We start from the raw sequence: 12,267 nt of genomic DNA, 5'->3' as shown, positions 1-12,267 counted from the left end.
GCAGGAGTCCTGCACTACAAACAAATTATGATGCGTCTTGCTGCTGCAAGGACAGTTGTGATAAATGGAATGAAGGGTTGAGGTGGAGTGCAGAAGAAAGCACTTTTTGTGAAGGCTGAGGTCGCCACCATAAGAAAAGTCATGTGGAAGGGGCGAGAGAGTGCTTTTGTTCCAAACAGGCTGAGTGGTTTTAAACTTGCACACATTTAGGACAGTATTTGACTAAAAACAAGATGGAGGTGTTGATGCTTCCCTGTTATACAGTGCTGTGAAAAAGTATCCTGATTTCTTATTTTTGTGCATGTTTGTCACAGTTAAATGTTTCAGATCATCAAACAAAGTAGACAAAGATAACCCAAGTTAACACAAAATGCAGTGTTTAAGTGATGATTTTATTTATTAATGAAAAATAACTATCCAAATCTACATGGCTCTATGTGAAAAAGGAATTGCCCCCTTGTTAAATCTTGAAGTAACTGTGGTTAATGACATTTTTTGGAAAGCGGAGTTCAGTTTCACTAGCCACACCCTGGCATGATTACTGCCAGACCTGTTGAATCAAGAGATCACTTAAATAGAACCTGTCAGACAAAGTGAAGTAGGCCAAAAGATCCCAAAAAGGAAGACATGTTGCAATCTAAAGAAATTCAGGAAAAGATTAAAAACAAAGTAATTGACATCTATCAGTCTGGAAAATGTTACAAAGCCATTTCTAAATGTGAGAGCCATTATCCACAAATGGAGAAAACATGAAACAGTAGTGAACCTTTCCAGGAGTGACTGGCCTACAAAAATTACCCCAAGAGTACTACTCATCCAAGAGGTCACAAAAGAACCCAGAACAACATCTAAAGAACTGCTGGCCTCACTTGCTTCAGTTAAGGTCAGTGTTCATGACTCAACCATATGGCATGCATGGCAGAGTTCCAAGGTGAAAACCACTGCTGACCAAAAAGAACATAAAGGCTCATCTCACTTTTGCCAAAAAACATCTTGATGATCTCCAAGACTTTTGGGAAAATATTCTGTGGACTGACGAAACAAAAGTTGAACTTTTTGGAGGGTGTGCGTCCTGTTACATCTGGCGTAAAAGTAACACAGCATTTCAGAAAAAGAACATCATACCAACGGTGGTAGTGTGATGGTCTGGGGCTGCTTTGCTGCTTCAGAACCTGGACGACTTGCTGTGATTGATGGAACCAAGAATTCTGCTGTCTACCAAAAAATCTTGGAGAATGTCCGGCCATCAGTTTGTGACCTCAAGCTGAAGCACACTTGGGTTCTGCAGCAGTACAATGATTCAAAACACACTAGCAAGTCCACCTCTGAATGGCTTAAAAAAACCAAAATTAAGGCTTTGGAGTGGCCCATGCTGTGGCATGACCTTAAAAAAGCGCTTCATGTTCGGTAACCCTCCAATGTGGCTGAATTGAAACAATTCTGGAAAGAAGAGTGGACCAAAATTCTTCCACAGTGATGTGAAAGACTCATTGCCAATTATCGCAAAAGCTGCCTAGGGTGGTTCAACCAGTTATTAGGTTTAGGGGGTAATTACTTTTTCACATAGGGCCATGTAGGTTTGGATAGTTGTTTTTCCTTAATAAATAAAATTATCACTTAAAAACTGCATTTTTTACTTGGGTTATCTTTGTCTAATATTTAAATTTGTTTGATGATCTGAAAAATTTAAGTGTGACAAACATGCAAAAAAAAGAAATCAGGAAGGGGGCAAATACTTTTTCACTGCATTGTATGGTCCAGCTTCAGCACTGCTACAATCTTTTTTTTTTTTTTTTTTGCACTGTTGGTGTTTTGTTCTTGCTGTTTAAAAAAAACCCATACAAATGTTCATGTAATGCCCAGAATCATTGAGTTAAGTTTGAATATACTCAAATACGTACTTATTTTTAATTTTGATGTTTTAAACTTATTTTGTGGCTAATTCATTGCATTGCATTGACCCTAATTATCTCTTCCTCTGAATAGTTCATTTTTCCATCTGTGTTTCAGCAGATGATGATTCCCTGATGGTAGTAAGCAAAATAATGCCTGTTGAGTGATACCCATCCATCAGTTTTACCCAAACCTTTTAACCTTATAGCCACATGAATCAATTTTGCATGGCATGCTTCTCCAACAATAACTGATGTTATTACAAATTGGTTCATATTTATTTGTTGTTATTCAATTTGTCATACAGGAAAAAATAGTTAAATAAAAAACAAAGTTTAAATCAGGAACCTTATTCAGGATTTGACAAATATTTAAGGGCCACTGTGTTTTTCTAGGAACATAAATTTGAGTTCTGATTTTTTAAGACATGATTTATTCTTGCCAATATTTTAAAAAAGTCATACTCCATATTATATGTTTTTTGAAGTGTATTTACTGTATGTGTGTGAAAGCTAGAAAAATTAGATGCCGTATTTGGTGTTATTTTAAATAATTTCAGCTCCCTTTATGTCATTATTGTATTTCTAGCAAAACTTCTTGTTTTGTTGGCCTCATTGCTTGTTTCCAAGTAACTGCTTCTTTGAAAACACTCCTGTTTGGAGTTGCTCTCTCAACAAGATTACTAAAACACTCATAAACTGTGGTCGTCAAAGCCACCTGCAATTCTGCAATTATTCTAAAGCAGCTCTTTGTCATCTTATGCTGTATTTTAGGCCTCTTAAAACTGATTTCCATGGTTACTTAAGGACTGATACAGATTTTTAAAGAACATATGAAATTATTAGTGGTCTCTCAAAATATTTAACTGTTACATGACAAAGCTGTCAACTAGGGTTCCACCATTGTCTTATATGGTTAATTGCCTACCTCCAGTAACTTAATATTCAAGTGTGTATTTTTGTTGGATTTAAAAAAAAATAATAATTTTTAAAAATTAAAAATTATTTGTAATTAAATGTACATTTCTGCTAATCTAGACTGGACCATGTCAATGAATGTACTAAATGATCATAACATTCAGACCGTTTTACTATAAAGAAGTTTATTAATTTTCTTAAATTAGTGTCATTTGATAGTATAGTTTACAAAGCTAATACATAAGTATGAATAGTAACATTCATTGTAGCTACGTAATTTGTAACTAGGTGGCTGAAGAATAACATAGGAAAAAAATGGTTAAAGGTTATTTTCATGCTGAAAAGAAAAGAAGGTAAAAGACGCAACGTTTTGGCTGTGTAGCCTTCTTGAAATGTCTTTTACGTTTGTTACTTTTCAAGATGGAAATTACCTTTAACTTTTTTTTCCTTTGCAGATGCATACTGAAGCAGACCTACACCACCTCCAGAAGAATAACATATTTTGGTATTATATACCTGTCAGTTTTTCCAAATTACAAAAATAAGAGACACATAATTGCATATTTCCTCAAACAACTGAATCATACCAGAAGCCAAATAAACAATTACACAATAAATTTAAATAAAGAGAAGATATGGCATTGCTATCTCAATACTCCATGTGACTGAGTTTGAAGCCTAAACAGGTTATCATTTGTGTGAATTTTCTTTCAAAGACTGTGTGAGCTTTTCTGAGAATTTTCTGGTTTCTTTTCACATACCAAAAACATTTTGTTTATGTTGATGCACTGGTGTGTGAACAAGTTGACTAGTACCACTGCCTGGTGTCATTCCAGCCTTAAACAGGATAAGAAAATTCAGCAAGTGAGACAACTGTGGAAGTAGTACAGAATGTAAATCATTTTAGCACAGGAAACAACATGGTACATTTAGAACTGGTGGCATGTTTTAAAAAAAACGAATATGAAAACATTGTTTCGGCTAGAATTTATTTAATTATAAATAAATTGGTATACTAGGTATTTTTGCCAATTACAAAATGGCCTGCAGAGGTCAGCATTGTCTGTGCAGCATTATTAAGAAATTTCGACTGCTATAAATTTAAGATTGCAGGAAAAAAATGTTCAACCAGATGAAAGTCTACATATTTTTAGTACTAGATAAAAACGTACCTCCTAAAATTTCATTTCAGAGACATAGCATTAATAAGCATTATGACACTGTGTTTATTTTATATTTTACAGACTTGACACAACTGAAGCTTGCTGGGGATTATAATGCTACCTTAGAACTGAATATGGAAGATCGGCAAAGAATTGAAGAAATTAAAGCTGAACTTCTACAAAACACAAAGCTTACAAGTGATATCGAAAGGGTTAGTTATTTTAAAACAAAACTGAACATATTACTGTTGGTAACTCAATTTTAACCTCTACTAAATATGGCCAATACCCTCCTCAAAGTAAGAACATAAAATAATTGGCCTTTTTATTGACTGTATATACATGATTAAGTATGGATCCAGTGTTAAGTGTTTGAAATATGGGCCTAGTTGCCATCTACAACTAGGCCCAATGTGCTGTCTTTGCACATTCTTCCTGTTTCTGCTTTGATTTTACTATAGGCACTACAGTTTTTCTCCCAAATCCAAGACACATGTTTGCTATGTTAATTTTAATTTTAAATTGAATATGTGTATGTGTGTCACTCCCATCTATTCAGCTTTGTACTCCTTTTCTAATTTCGGTTTAATGTTTGGGGGTTTTTTTTGCCTCAAGGTGCTTTGGAACCAGGTGCACTTATCTGTATGCTTGTCTTTGAACATGGTGTTTATTATGGACAGTACATGACTAGCACAGAATTCCATTAACAATTCATTGACCTGATTCAGACCAGCCAGGAATTTTCACAGTCATACTCCCCAGGTCATTCAGTACACAAGCATTGATTCTCTGTAGGAATAGAGTGTGTCAGTCTGGTGCTTCCTTTTCAAGAACCAAATCCAATGTCTCTGAAAAAGGCAGAATAGGCTGAATACTCAAATATAGTTGAAGTTGGTTAAACCTTATGTCTGTGTATCCCATGATATTCTTTGGAAGGTACTACAAGAGTATGGTGTTCTGGGGCTCTGCTATATGACATTCTATTGTTGTTTTTGTGGAAGGAGTATTTTGTTTGTATACTTTGTATTAATTCGGGATTATTTACTGTGCTTCATACTGTCTCCTCTCCCGTTTGTAATCAGCAGGACATCAGAGCACATCTGAGCTTTTTAGGGTATCTAGTATGAAAACCTAAGGGTGGTATCCGAGCTGTTTACACTATGCCGTTAATCTTGTTCTCTTCTCCGCATCGAGCTGTGATCTTCAATGTGCACTGGAAAGTTTTACAGGCATGTGTGATGCAGAAAGATAAAGCACCCCCACCCTTACAAACCAGTTGTTATTGTCTTGTCCTGGAAAAGAGTGGCTTGTTCCTGCGGTTAAGGAGTGATCCCGTTACGCCTTGTGGAGGAGTTCAAGTAGCATAGTGTTATTCATGAGTGAGGGAAGTGGTGGTTGTGAAACTGACAAATGAGTTGGTGCAGTGGGAGAAGTTTAATGAACGTTATACCTGGCTGGGATAATATAGCGATAACAAAGTCCATAGATGGAGCTATTAATCTATGTCTAAGGTCACAGACTCTGGGTAGTTACCAAAAGAATTAAATCATAAGTACAAGTGTATATAAATATACAGTATCTCACAAAAGTGAGTACACCCCTCACATTTTTGTAAATATTTTATCTTTTCATGGGAAAACACTGAAGATATGACACTTTGATACAATGTAAAGTAGTCAGTGTACAGCTTGTGTAACAGTATAGATTTGCTGTCCCCTCAAAATAACTCAACACACAGCCATTAATGTCTAAACCACTGGCAACAAAAGTGAGCACACCCCTAAGTGAAAAATGTCCAAATTGTGCCCAAAGTGTCAATATTTTGTGTGGCCACCATTATTTTCCAGCACTGCCTTAACTCTCTTGGGCATGGAGTTTACTAGAGCTTCACAGGCTGCCACTGGAATCCTCTTCCACTTCTCCATGATCGACATCACTAAGCTGGTGGATGTTAGAGACCTTGCGCTCTTCCACTTTCCGTTTGAGGATGTCCCACAGATGCTCAATAGGGTTTAGGTCTGGAGACATGCTTGGCCAGTCCAGCACCTTTACCCTCAGTTTCATTAGCAAGGCAGTGGTCGTCTTGGAGGTGTGTTTGGGGTCGTTATCATGTTGGAATAATGCCGCTGCAACCCAGTTTCCGAAGGGAGGGGATCATGCTGTGCTTCAGTTATGTCACAGTACAGTTCCCTCAATGAACTGTAGCTCCCCAGTACCGACAGCACTCATGCAGCCCCAAACCATGACACTCCCACCACCATGCTTGACTGTTGGCAAGACACACTTGTCTTTGTACTCCTCAACTGGTTGCCTCCACACACGCTTGACAGCATCTGAACCAAATAACTTTATCTTGGTCTCATCAGACCACAGAACATGGTTCCAGTAATCCATGTTCTTGGTCTGCTTGTCTTCAGCAAACTGTTTGCAGGCTTTCTTGTGCATCATCAGTAGAAGAGGCTTCCTTCTGGGACAACAGCCATGCAGACCAGGCGGCGTATGGTCTGAGCACTGACAGGCTGACACCCCACCCCTTCAACCTCTGCAGCAATGCTGGCAGCACTCATGCGTCTAGTTTCAAAAGACAACCTCTGGATATGACGCTGAGCATGTGCACTCAGCTTCTTTGGCCGACTATGGCGAGGCCTGTTCTGAGTGGAACCTGTTCTGTTAAACCGCTGTATGGTCTTGGCCACCGTGCTGCAGCACAGTTTCAGGGTGTTGGCAATCTTTTTATAGCCTAGGCCATCTTTATGTAAAGCAACAATTCTTTTTTTCAGATCCTCAGCGAGTTCTTTGCCATGAGGTCCCATGTTAAACTTCAAGTGACCAGTATGAGAGCAATAACACCAAATTTAACACACCTGCTCCCCATTCACACCTGAGACCTTGTAACTCTAACGAGTCACTTGACACAGGGGAGGGGAAATGGCTCACTGGGCACAATTTGGACATTTTTCACTTAGGGGTGTACTCACTTTTGTTGCCCACGGTTTAGACATTAATGGCTGTGTGTTGAGTTATTTTGTGGGGACAGCAAATCTATACTGTTATACAAACTGTACACTGACTACTTTACATTGTATCAAAGTGTCATATCATCAGTGTTTTCCCATGATAAAATATTTACAAAAATGTGAGGGGTGTACTCACTATTGTGAGATACTGTATTCCTGCTCAGGGTTGCTGTGTTCACTGTCTGCGAGAAGGTGGGGAGCTTTATAAAGTGGGAGGACTTTGAAATAGGACCACAGACTGTCCACATCGAGAGCAGCCAGTTGTGGTGCTTTGGGGGTTTCAGTTAAGATGCTACTGGCCTCCTACATAAGTACAATAGATGTTCAGGACACACTGAAAGGATTAGTTTCTTGATGCCTTCTTCCTGTCTTGGGGGGCATTATGGTATTTATATTTCTAAAGATGGTCTTCTAGGAATTTTCATTAGTACATGTTGGTTATCACTTTTGCCTTTACATCTTGTTTTTGAATATTTTTGTTTTGCACACATATTTTGATGCCTCTACAATGACACAATCATATTATGAATAATAGATGTTATTTGCTTTCCCATTTCATGTTATAGGTATTTCATGATTCCTTGTACCAATAAAGTAATACTTTTAAACAGCATACTAATCAAACTAGTAAACAAAAAATGGACCCTATCTTTTGTTAGATTTTATATGGAAGTATAAATGGAAATTTTAATTGGTTCAATCCTATGCCTAAGTCATAGAAGGGAGTAGGATATAGTAACTGGGTATTTTTTTTTTAAACTTATTGAAAGGGAGTAAAAGTTGTCCTAGCACACAGCACAATGGTGTCTTTTTTCTAGAGTGCCTAAATACACACAGTCCATTTAAAAGATTTATCCAAAACAGGCTCAGGCATGCCTCAGTTGAAGCTTCCATTTGGACATCAGGCAAGTGGCAAGGTGAGAACGTTTAGCTATATATTGCTCCGTAGTTTAAAATTTTTTTTTGTTTGTTTGATAAACTTATCACAAGTTGGGAAACAGGAATCTGATTATAGTGGGTGTATTTGTATTTTCATGAATAGCAGGTTTTTGAGTGAAGCATAATACAATGGAACAATATTAAGGTGTTTAAAATCTCACTCATTTCTTTTTTTTTGGCAAAGCATTGTTAACACGAGCATTTGTTGTTGTGAGTAATTAGGTTTTGTTTTGCTGTCTTGCTTGTTTTTCATGTCTTGTTTTTTTTGTGGTTATTTAGAATAGTCAAGCAGGTGAAATACAAGGAAAGATTAAAATTTTTCTCAATCAAAGATCAGATTTACAATTTAAGAACTGGAGAATGCCTTCTATGGTAAAATGGTTATCAGACCTTTATTCTGATAGTTAATTTATTACACACAAGAGTAATGAGCTAAGGGATGATGTACTTTGGCACAAGCAGATGACTTACAAAATAATGATGCCAGTTGTTGTTAGTTAGTAATAACATTTCATGGAGAAATTTCATTATAGTGAAAGGTGATGACAACAATTAGAATAGAGTAAATACATTATTTGTCTTGCGTATCGTACATATTAACTTTGTAAAATCTAGCCACATGAATATAAGGATCAAAGCAAAAACACAGAAAAAGACACAAAATAGTTTTGTTGTTCCCTATTCAAGTAATGATAAACATTGGAAATTTAACCATCTAAGGAGCTAACCTTTTATTATATTAATATTATTATTTTATTTTAGATTCCATTTAGATTTTACTTATAGACTCGCTGTTTGGTACATCCATCCATCCATCCATTTTCCAACCCGCTGAATCCGAACACAGGGTCACGGGGGTCTGCCGGAGCCTGTTTGGTACATGCCAGGTGATATTCATAGGTCAAGGTATAAGGTTTCTAACAAGAAAATAAAAACTTTTTTAGGCTAACCCAAAGGCAGACATTTGACTAAAAAATATTAACAAAAGAATAAAGATATTAAGACAGATTTTACTCTGACAGGGTTGTTAATTGTTGTAACAGGCATTCCTAACAATGCTCAGTGTTTTGAGAAACAAATCACAAATTGCTTGTGGTGATGATATTGCCAGCGAAATGTTAAATAATATTGCCAAAAATACATAAACCCTGAGGGTAATTACATGTTTGCATTAAAGAGAGAGATAAATTAGTGTATTTTCTAGTTACTTCTTATTAAATTATAAGAGATAAATTATGTTTATTTTTTATTAGAATAGTCAAAACAACAGATTTGGAATTGGATGTAAAATGGTACTTATTTATGTTTAGCAATACTGAGCATTAAGTGAGCTACACAACTTCTCTGTATTTTTTTTGTCTTCATGTCTAGTGTTTCCCATGGAGGACATACAGTGGAATAGCCCCCAATTATTTAGTTTTACTTTTAATAATCTCTGCTCTTTGTTCAGGCTAATAGAGAATGCTCATATAAAGCTGTACATTGCCTTCTTATTATTTAGAATTTGGTACAATGTATTAATCCCCCTCCGGGAAATTCTCTTTTCACATGACCTTTAGGTTCATAGTGCAGGGTCAACTATTGTAAAGCGCCCCTGGAGCAATTTTCAGATTAAGACCCTTGCTCGTTATTAGTGTTATTTTAAAAAATTCTAATATGACTTAACAGTGTAAAGTAGCTTCTGCTTATTGGGTGGTGCTACATTTCTGATGCTTAACAACTACTATAAAAAAATAGTAGAAATTTTAGAAATACTGGTAGGTATCAGTGTAGTTATTTGCCCTAAGTTATTTTTGCAAAACTGTTGTAATGACCCACTTATTGATACATTTTTTTTTTTTTTTAATTGTTTAGCTTTGGGGTCATATTAAGAATGGATCAGGGTAAGAGAGGTAAAATACACTCACACAGTGCACCCGGAAGCACTCCAGGTGTTTCTTGACCTTCTTCCGGCTGCATTTCTGGATGTGGCAGAAGTGGTGCCACAAAAGGCTCAGCTGTACCTGCAGCACCCCTTGGCAGCGCTGTTGCAAACTACAACTCCCAGCATGCCCTGTGGGGATACATGGTGCTGTAGCCACCCCTTTGGCTGCCCTTTAGTGTCTTGGGGAAGATAATGTCCCAGATATGGTCTCTATGGGTAATGACCCTGGCCATCCGTCACAGCAGCTATTTACAAGTAACAAAAAGAATTAAGGACGCTAAATTATCTCAAGTGAGTTAGGTACAATTAAGCCTGGAACCATACATTGATTTAGCACAAAATAAATGAGTTCTAATTGAGAAACTGGTTGATGCAACAACTTCTAGTCTCTAGGATTGTGATTGAAGACCCCTTGCCTATCTGATGAAGGGTATAGAGTTGATCAGCTATTGACTTATTACTATGGTGACAAAATTAAAAAAAAAAAAAAAAAAAAGTGTTGATGTTGAAAATGGTACACATGCCTCTGCATATATCAGTAGACAGTAGATGAGGTAAATGTAGGAAAACATTATTTCAATGTGTATCTTTAGCATATGTAGCCTTCAGGTCCCATGATAGCTAATTTATGCATACATATATTCTACACCTCTGTTTTAAATTTTTTCCCCATTTTTTGAAATAGTCATTTGTAATTTTTTGTTTCCTATGGTGTCTTATGATGGTACTAACTGAAGGTTTTTACTTAAAGTTATACATACTAGCTGTTTTCCTCTTGTTTATAATTATCTATCTACCTTTGCTCTTGCCAAATATTTTTTGTTAATCATTTTTTTATGTTCTATAAAGTGCTCTATGAACTTCTTTTTTGGGACTTCATCTCTAAAAGAAGAATTTACCCTTTCCTGGTGCATTTCTTTGTGAAATTCATCGCATATATGGGAATTGTAAAGAAAACAACAGTGAAAGATTTTGTCTGGAATTACAAATGACATTTAGGACAAATGGTTACTGTTTTATTGTGTTGTATATAATTTTTTTCAGTTTGTCCAAGTTCATCTGTAAGTCTTTCTCTTTTTATCAGTGAAAAGTTGTACAAGTCAATCTACTCAAGGTAATTCATGATGAGTGCTGTTTGCCTGAGTATGTGTTGCTAAGCATGTTAATCCCAACATGTTAGGTTTTGTTTCGTCTCCATGGATTGTGCAATTAATTACATGCTGTCTTCTAGTTAATTGTTTACTGAATAAGCTTAAATAAGTAAAATATTAAAAGCAGGATTTTTTTACTTCAGAATATATATACTCGTAAGACCTGTTTTAGAATGCATTGCATGGATTTGCTGTGGTGTTGTGAGGTGTGAATTTCTGTATGGTAGTATTTTTATATTAGTGAATCAAAGATGATGTTTTTTTCTACATCCTGGAATATACACTTCAAATAATACACAAAGCTACAGAAGGCTTGGGTAAGTTTAAATAAAAGTCATAAATCTGAATTGTAACTTTACACAATAGAAAATCTGTATAAGGACTTGCATAGAAGTGTGACCCTTAGGTTTAGCAGAGTGCAGAACACCCAGCAATGTAAGAAATATCGTACCTTATAATATTAGATTATGATTTTTTTTGTCCTTTATCTTTCTCTAAGGATGTAACACTGTAAATATTCAGGAGAAAAAATAACAAGAAATTATACCTGTGACTCTCCTTTCTTTACTGTTTAAATGTCTACTACCTTTACCTACTAGCAGGAGAGAATATTTCCACAGAGAAAATCACTTTTCAATAATAAAGTTACTGATGTCTTATATTAGGTTTGTACAGCTACATTGAGGACTCTTCCTCTGTAACCATTTGTGCACATAGACCCCAAGTAACAAGTTAATCTAGCCAGGTTTTTGAAGTAGATCCCTCAAGTAGACAGCTTTTAAAAACTATCAAGATCTAGATCTAGATATTAGGACATTTTTTCTGCTTGTTCCTATATAAACAAGGTTGATTGACTAGATTATCTCCTGTACTGAAATTGCTGGCATGAAATGTTATTTGTGCAGAATGACAAACATGCATTGTGTAAACTTTTTATAGTTTTATTACAATGAATGCAATAAAGACATTGTATTTTAAACCACAGAAGATCACCTTGGCTTTTCACTGTCACTCAAATTTTAATTGCAAGAAGTATAATGTCTATATGAACACTATGCTTTTATATTAAGAAAAAAACTGCAAATGTAAAATAAAAAATATTGCTTTATCTATGAATTTACAGGGAAGAAATAAAAAAGATATAAATAAGAATATAGGTTCCTTTTGCATACTGTACTTTTTGCTGTCTCACGAAATCAATATTTAAAAAAGTATCCTTGTTTGAATCCAAGACACTCCCTTATGCATGCAAAAATTATTAAA

The 12,267-nt window shown here is 35.8% G+C and overlaps 1 protein-coding gene across 1 annotated transcript in view; it reads left to right on the top strand.

The window, feature by feature from the left end:
• The window catches only part of alms1 (ALMS1 centrosome and basal body associated protein), a 57,065-nt gene that overhangs the window by 7,753 nt on the left and 37,045 nt on the right, over positions 1 to 12,267 (top strand). Inside the window, exon 2 of the mRNA XM_051928533.1 lies at positions 4,055 to 4,185. Coding sequence (XP_051784493.1) covers positions 4,055 to 4,185 — 131 coding nt within the window. The remainder of the gene's footprint in view (positions 1 to 4,054; positions 4,186 to 12,267) is intronic.

This window comes from Erpetoichthys calabaricus, chromosome 5, assembly GCF_900747795.2.
Source record: "Erpetoichthys calabaricus chromosome 5, fErpCal1.3, whole genome shotgun sequence".
In the NCBI taxonomy this organism is placed as follows: domain Eukaryota; kingdom Metazoa; phylum Chordata; class Cladistia; order Polypteriformes; family Polypteridae; genus Erpetoichthys; species Erpetoichthys calabaricus.
This window is presented reverse-complemented; position numbering and strand designations above follow the sequence as displayed.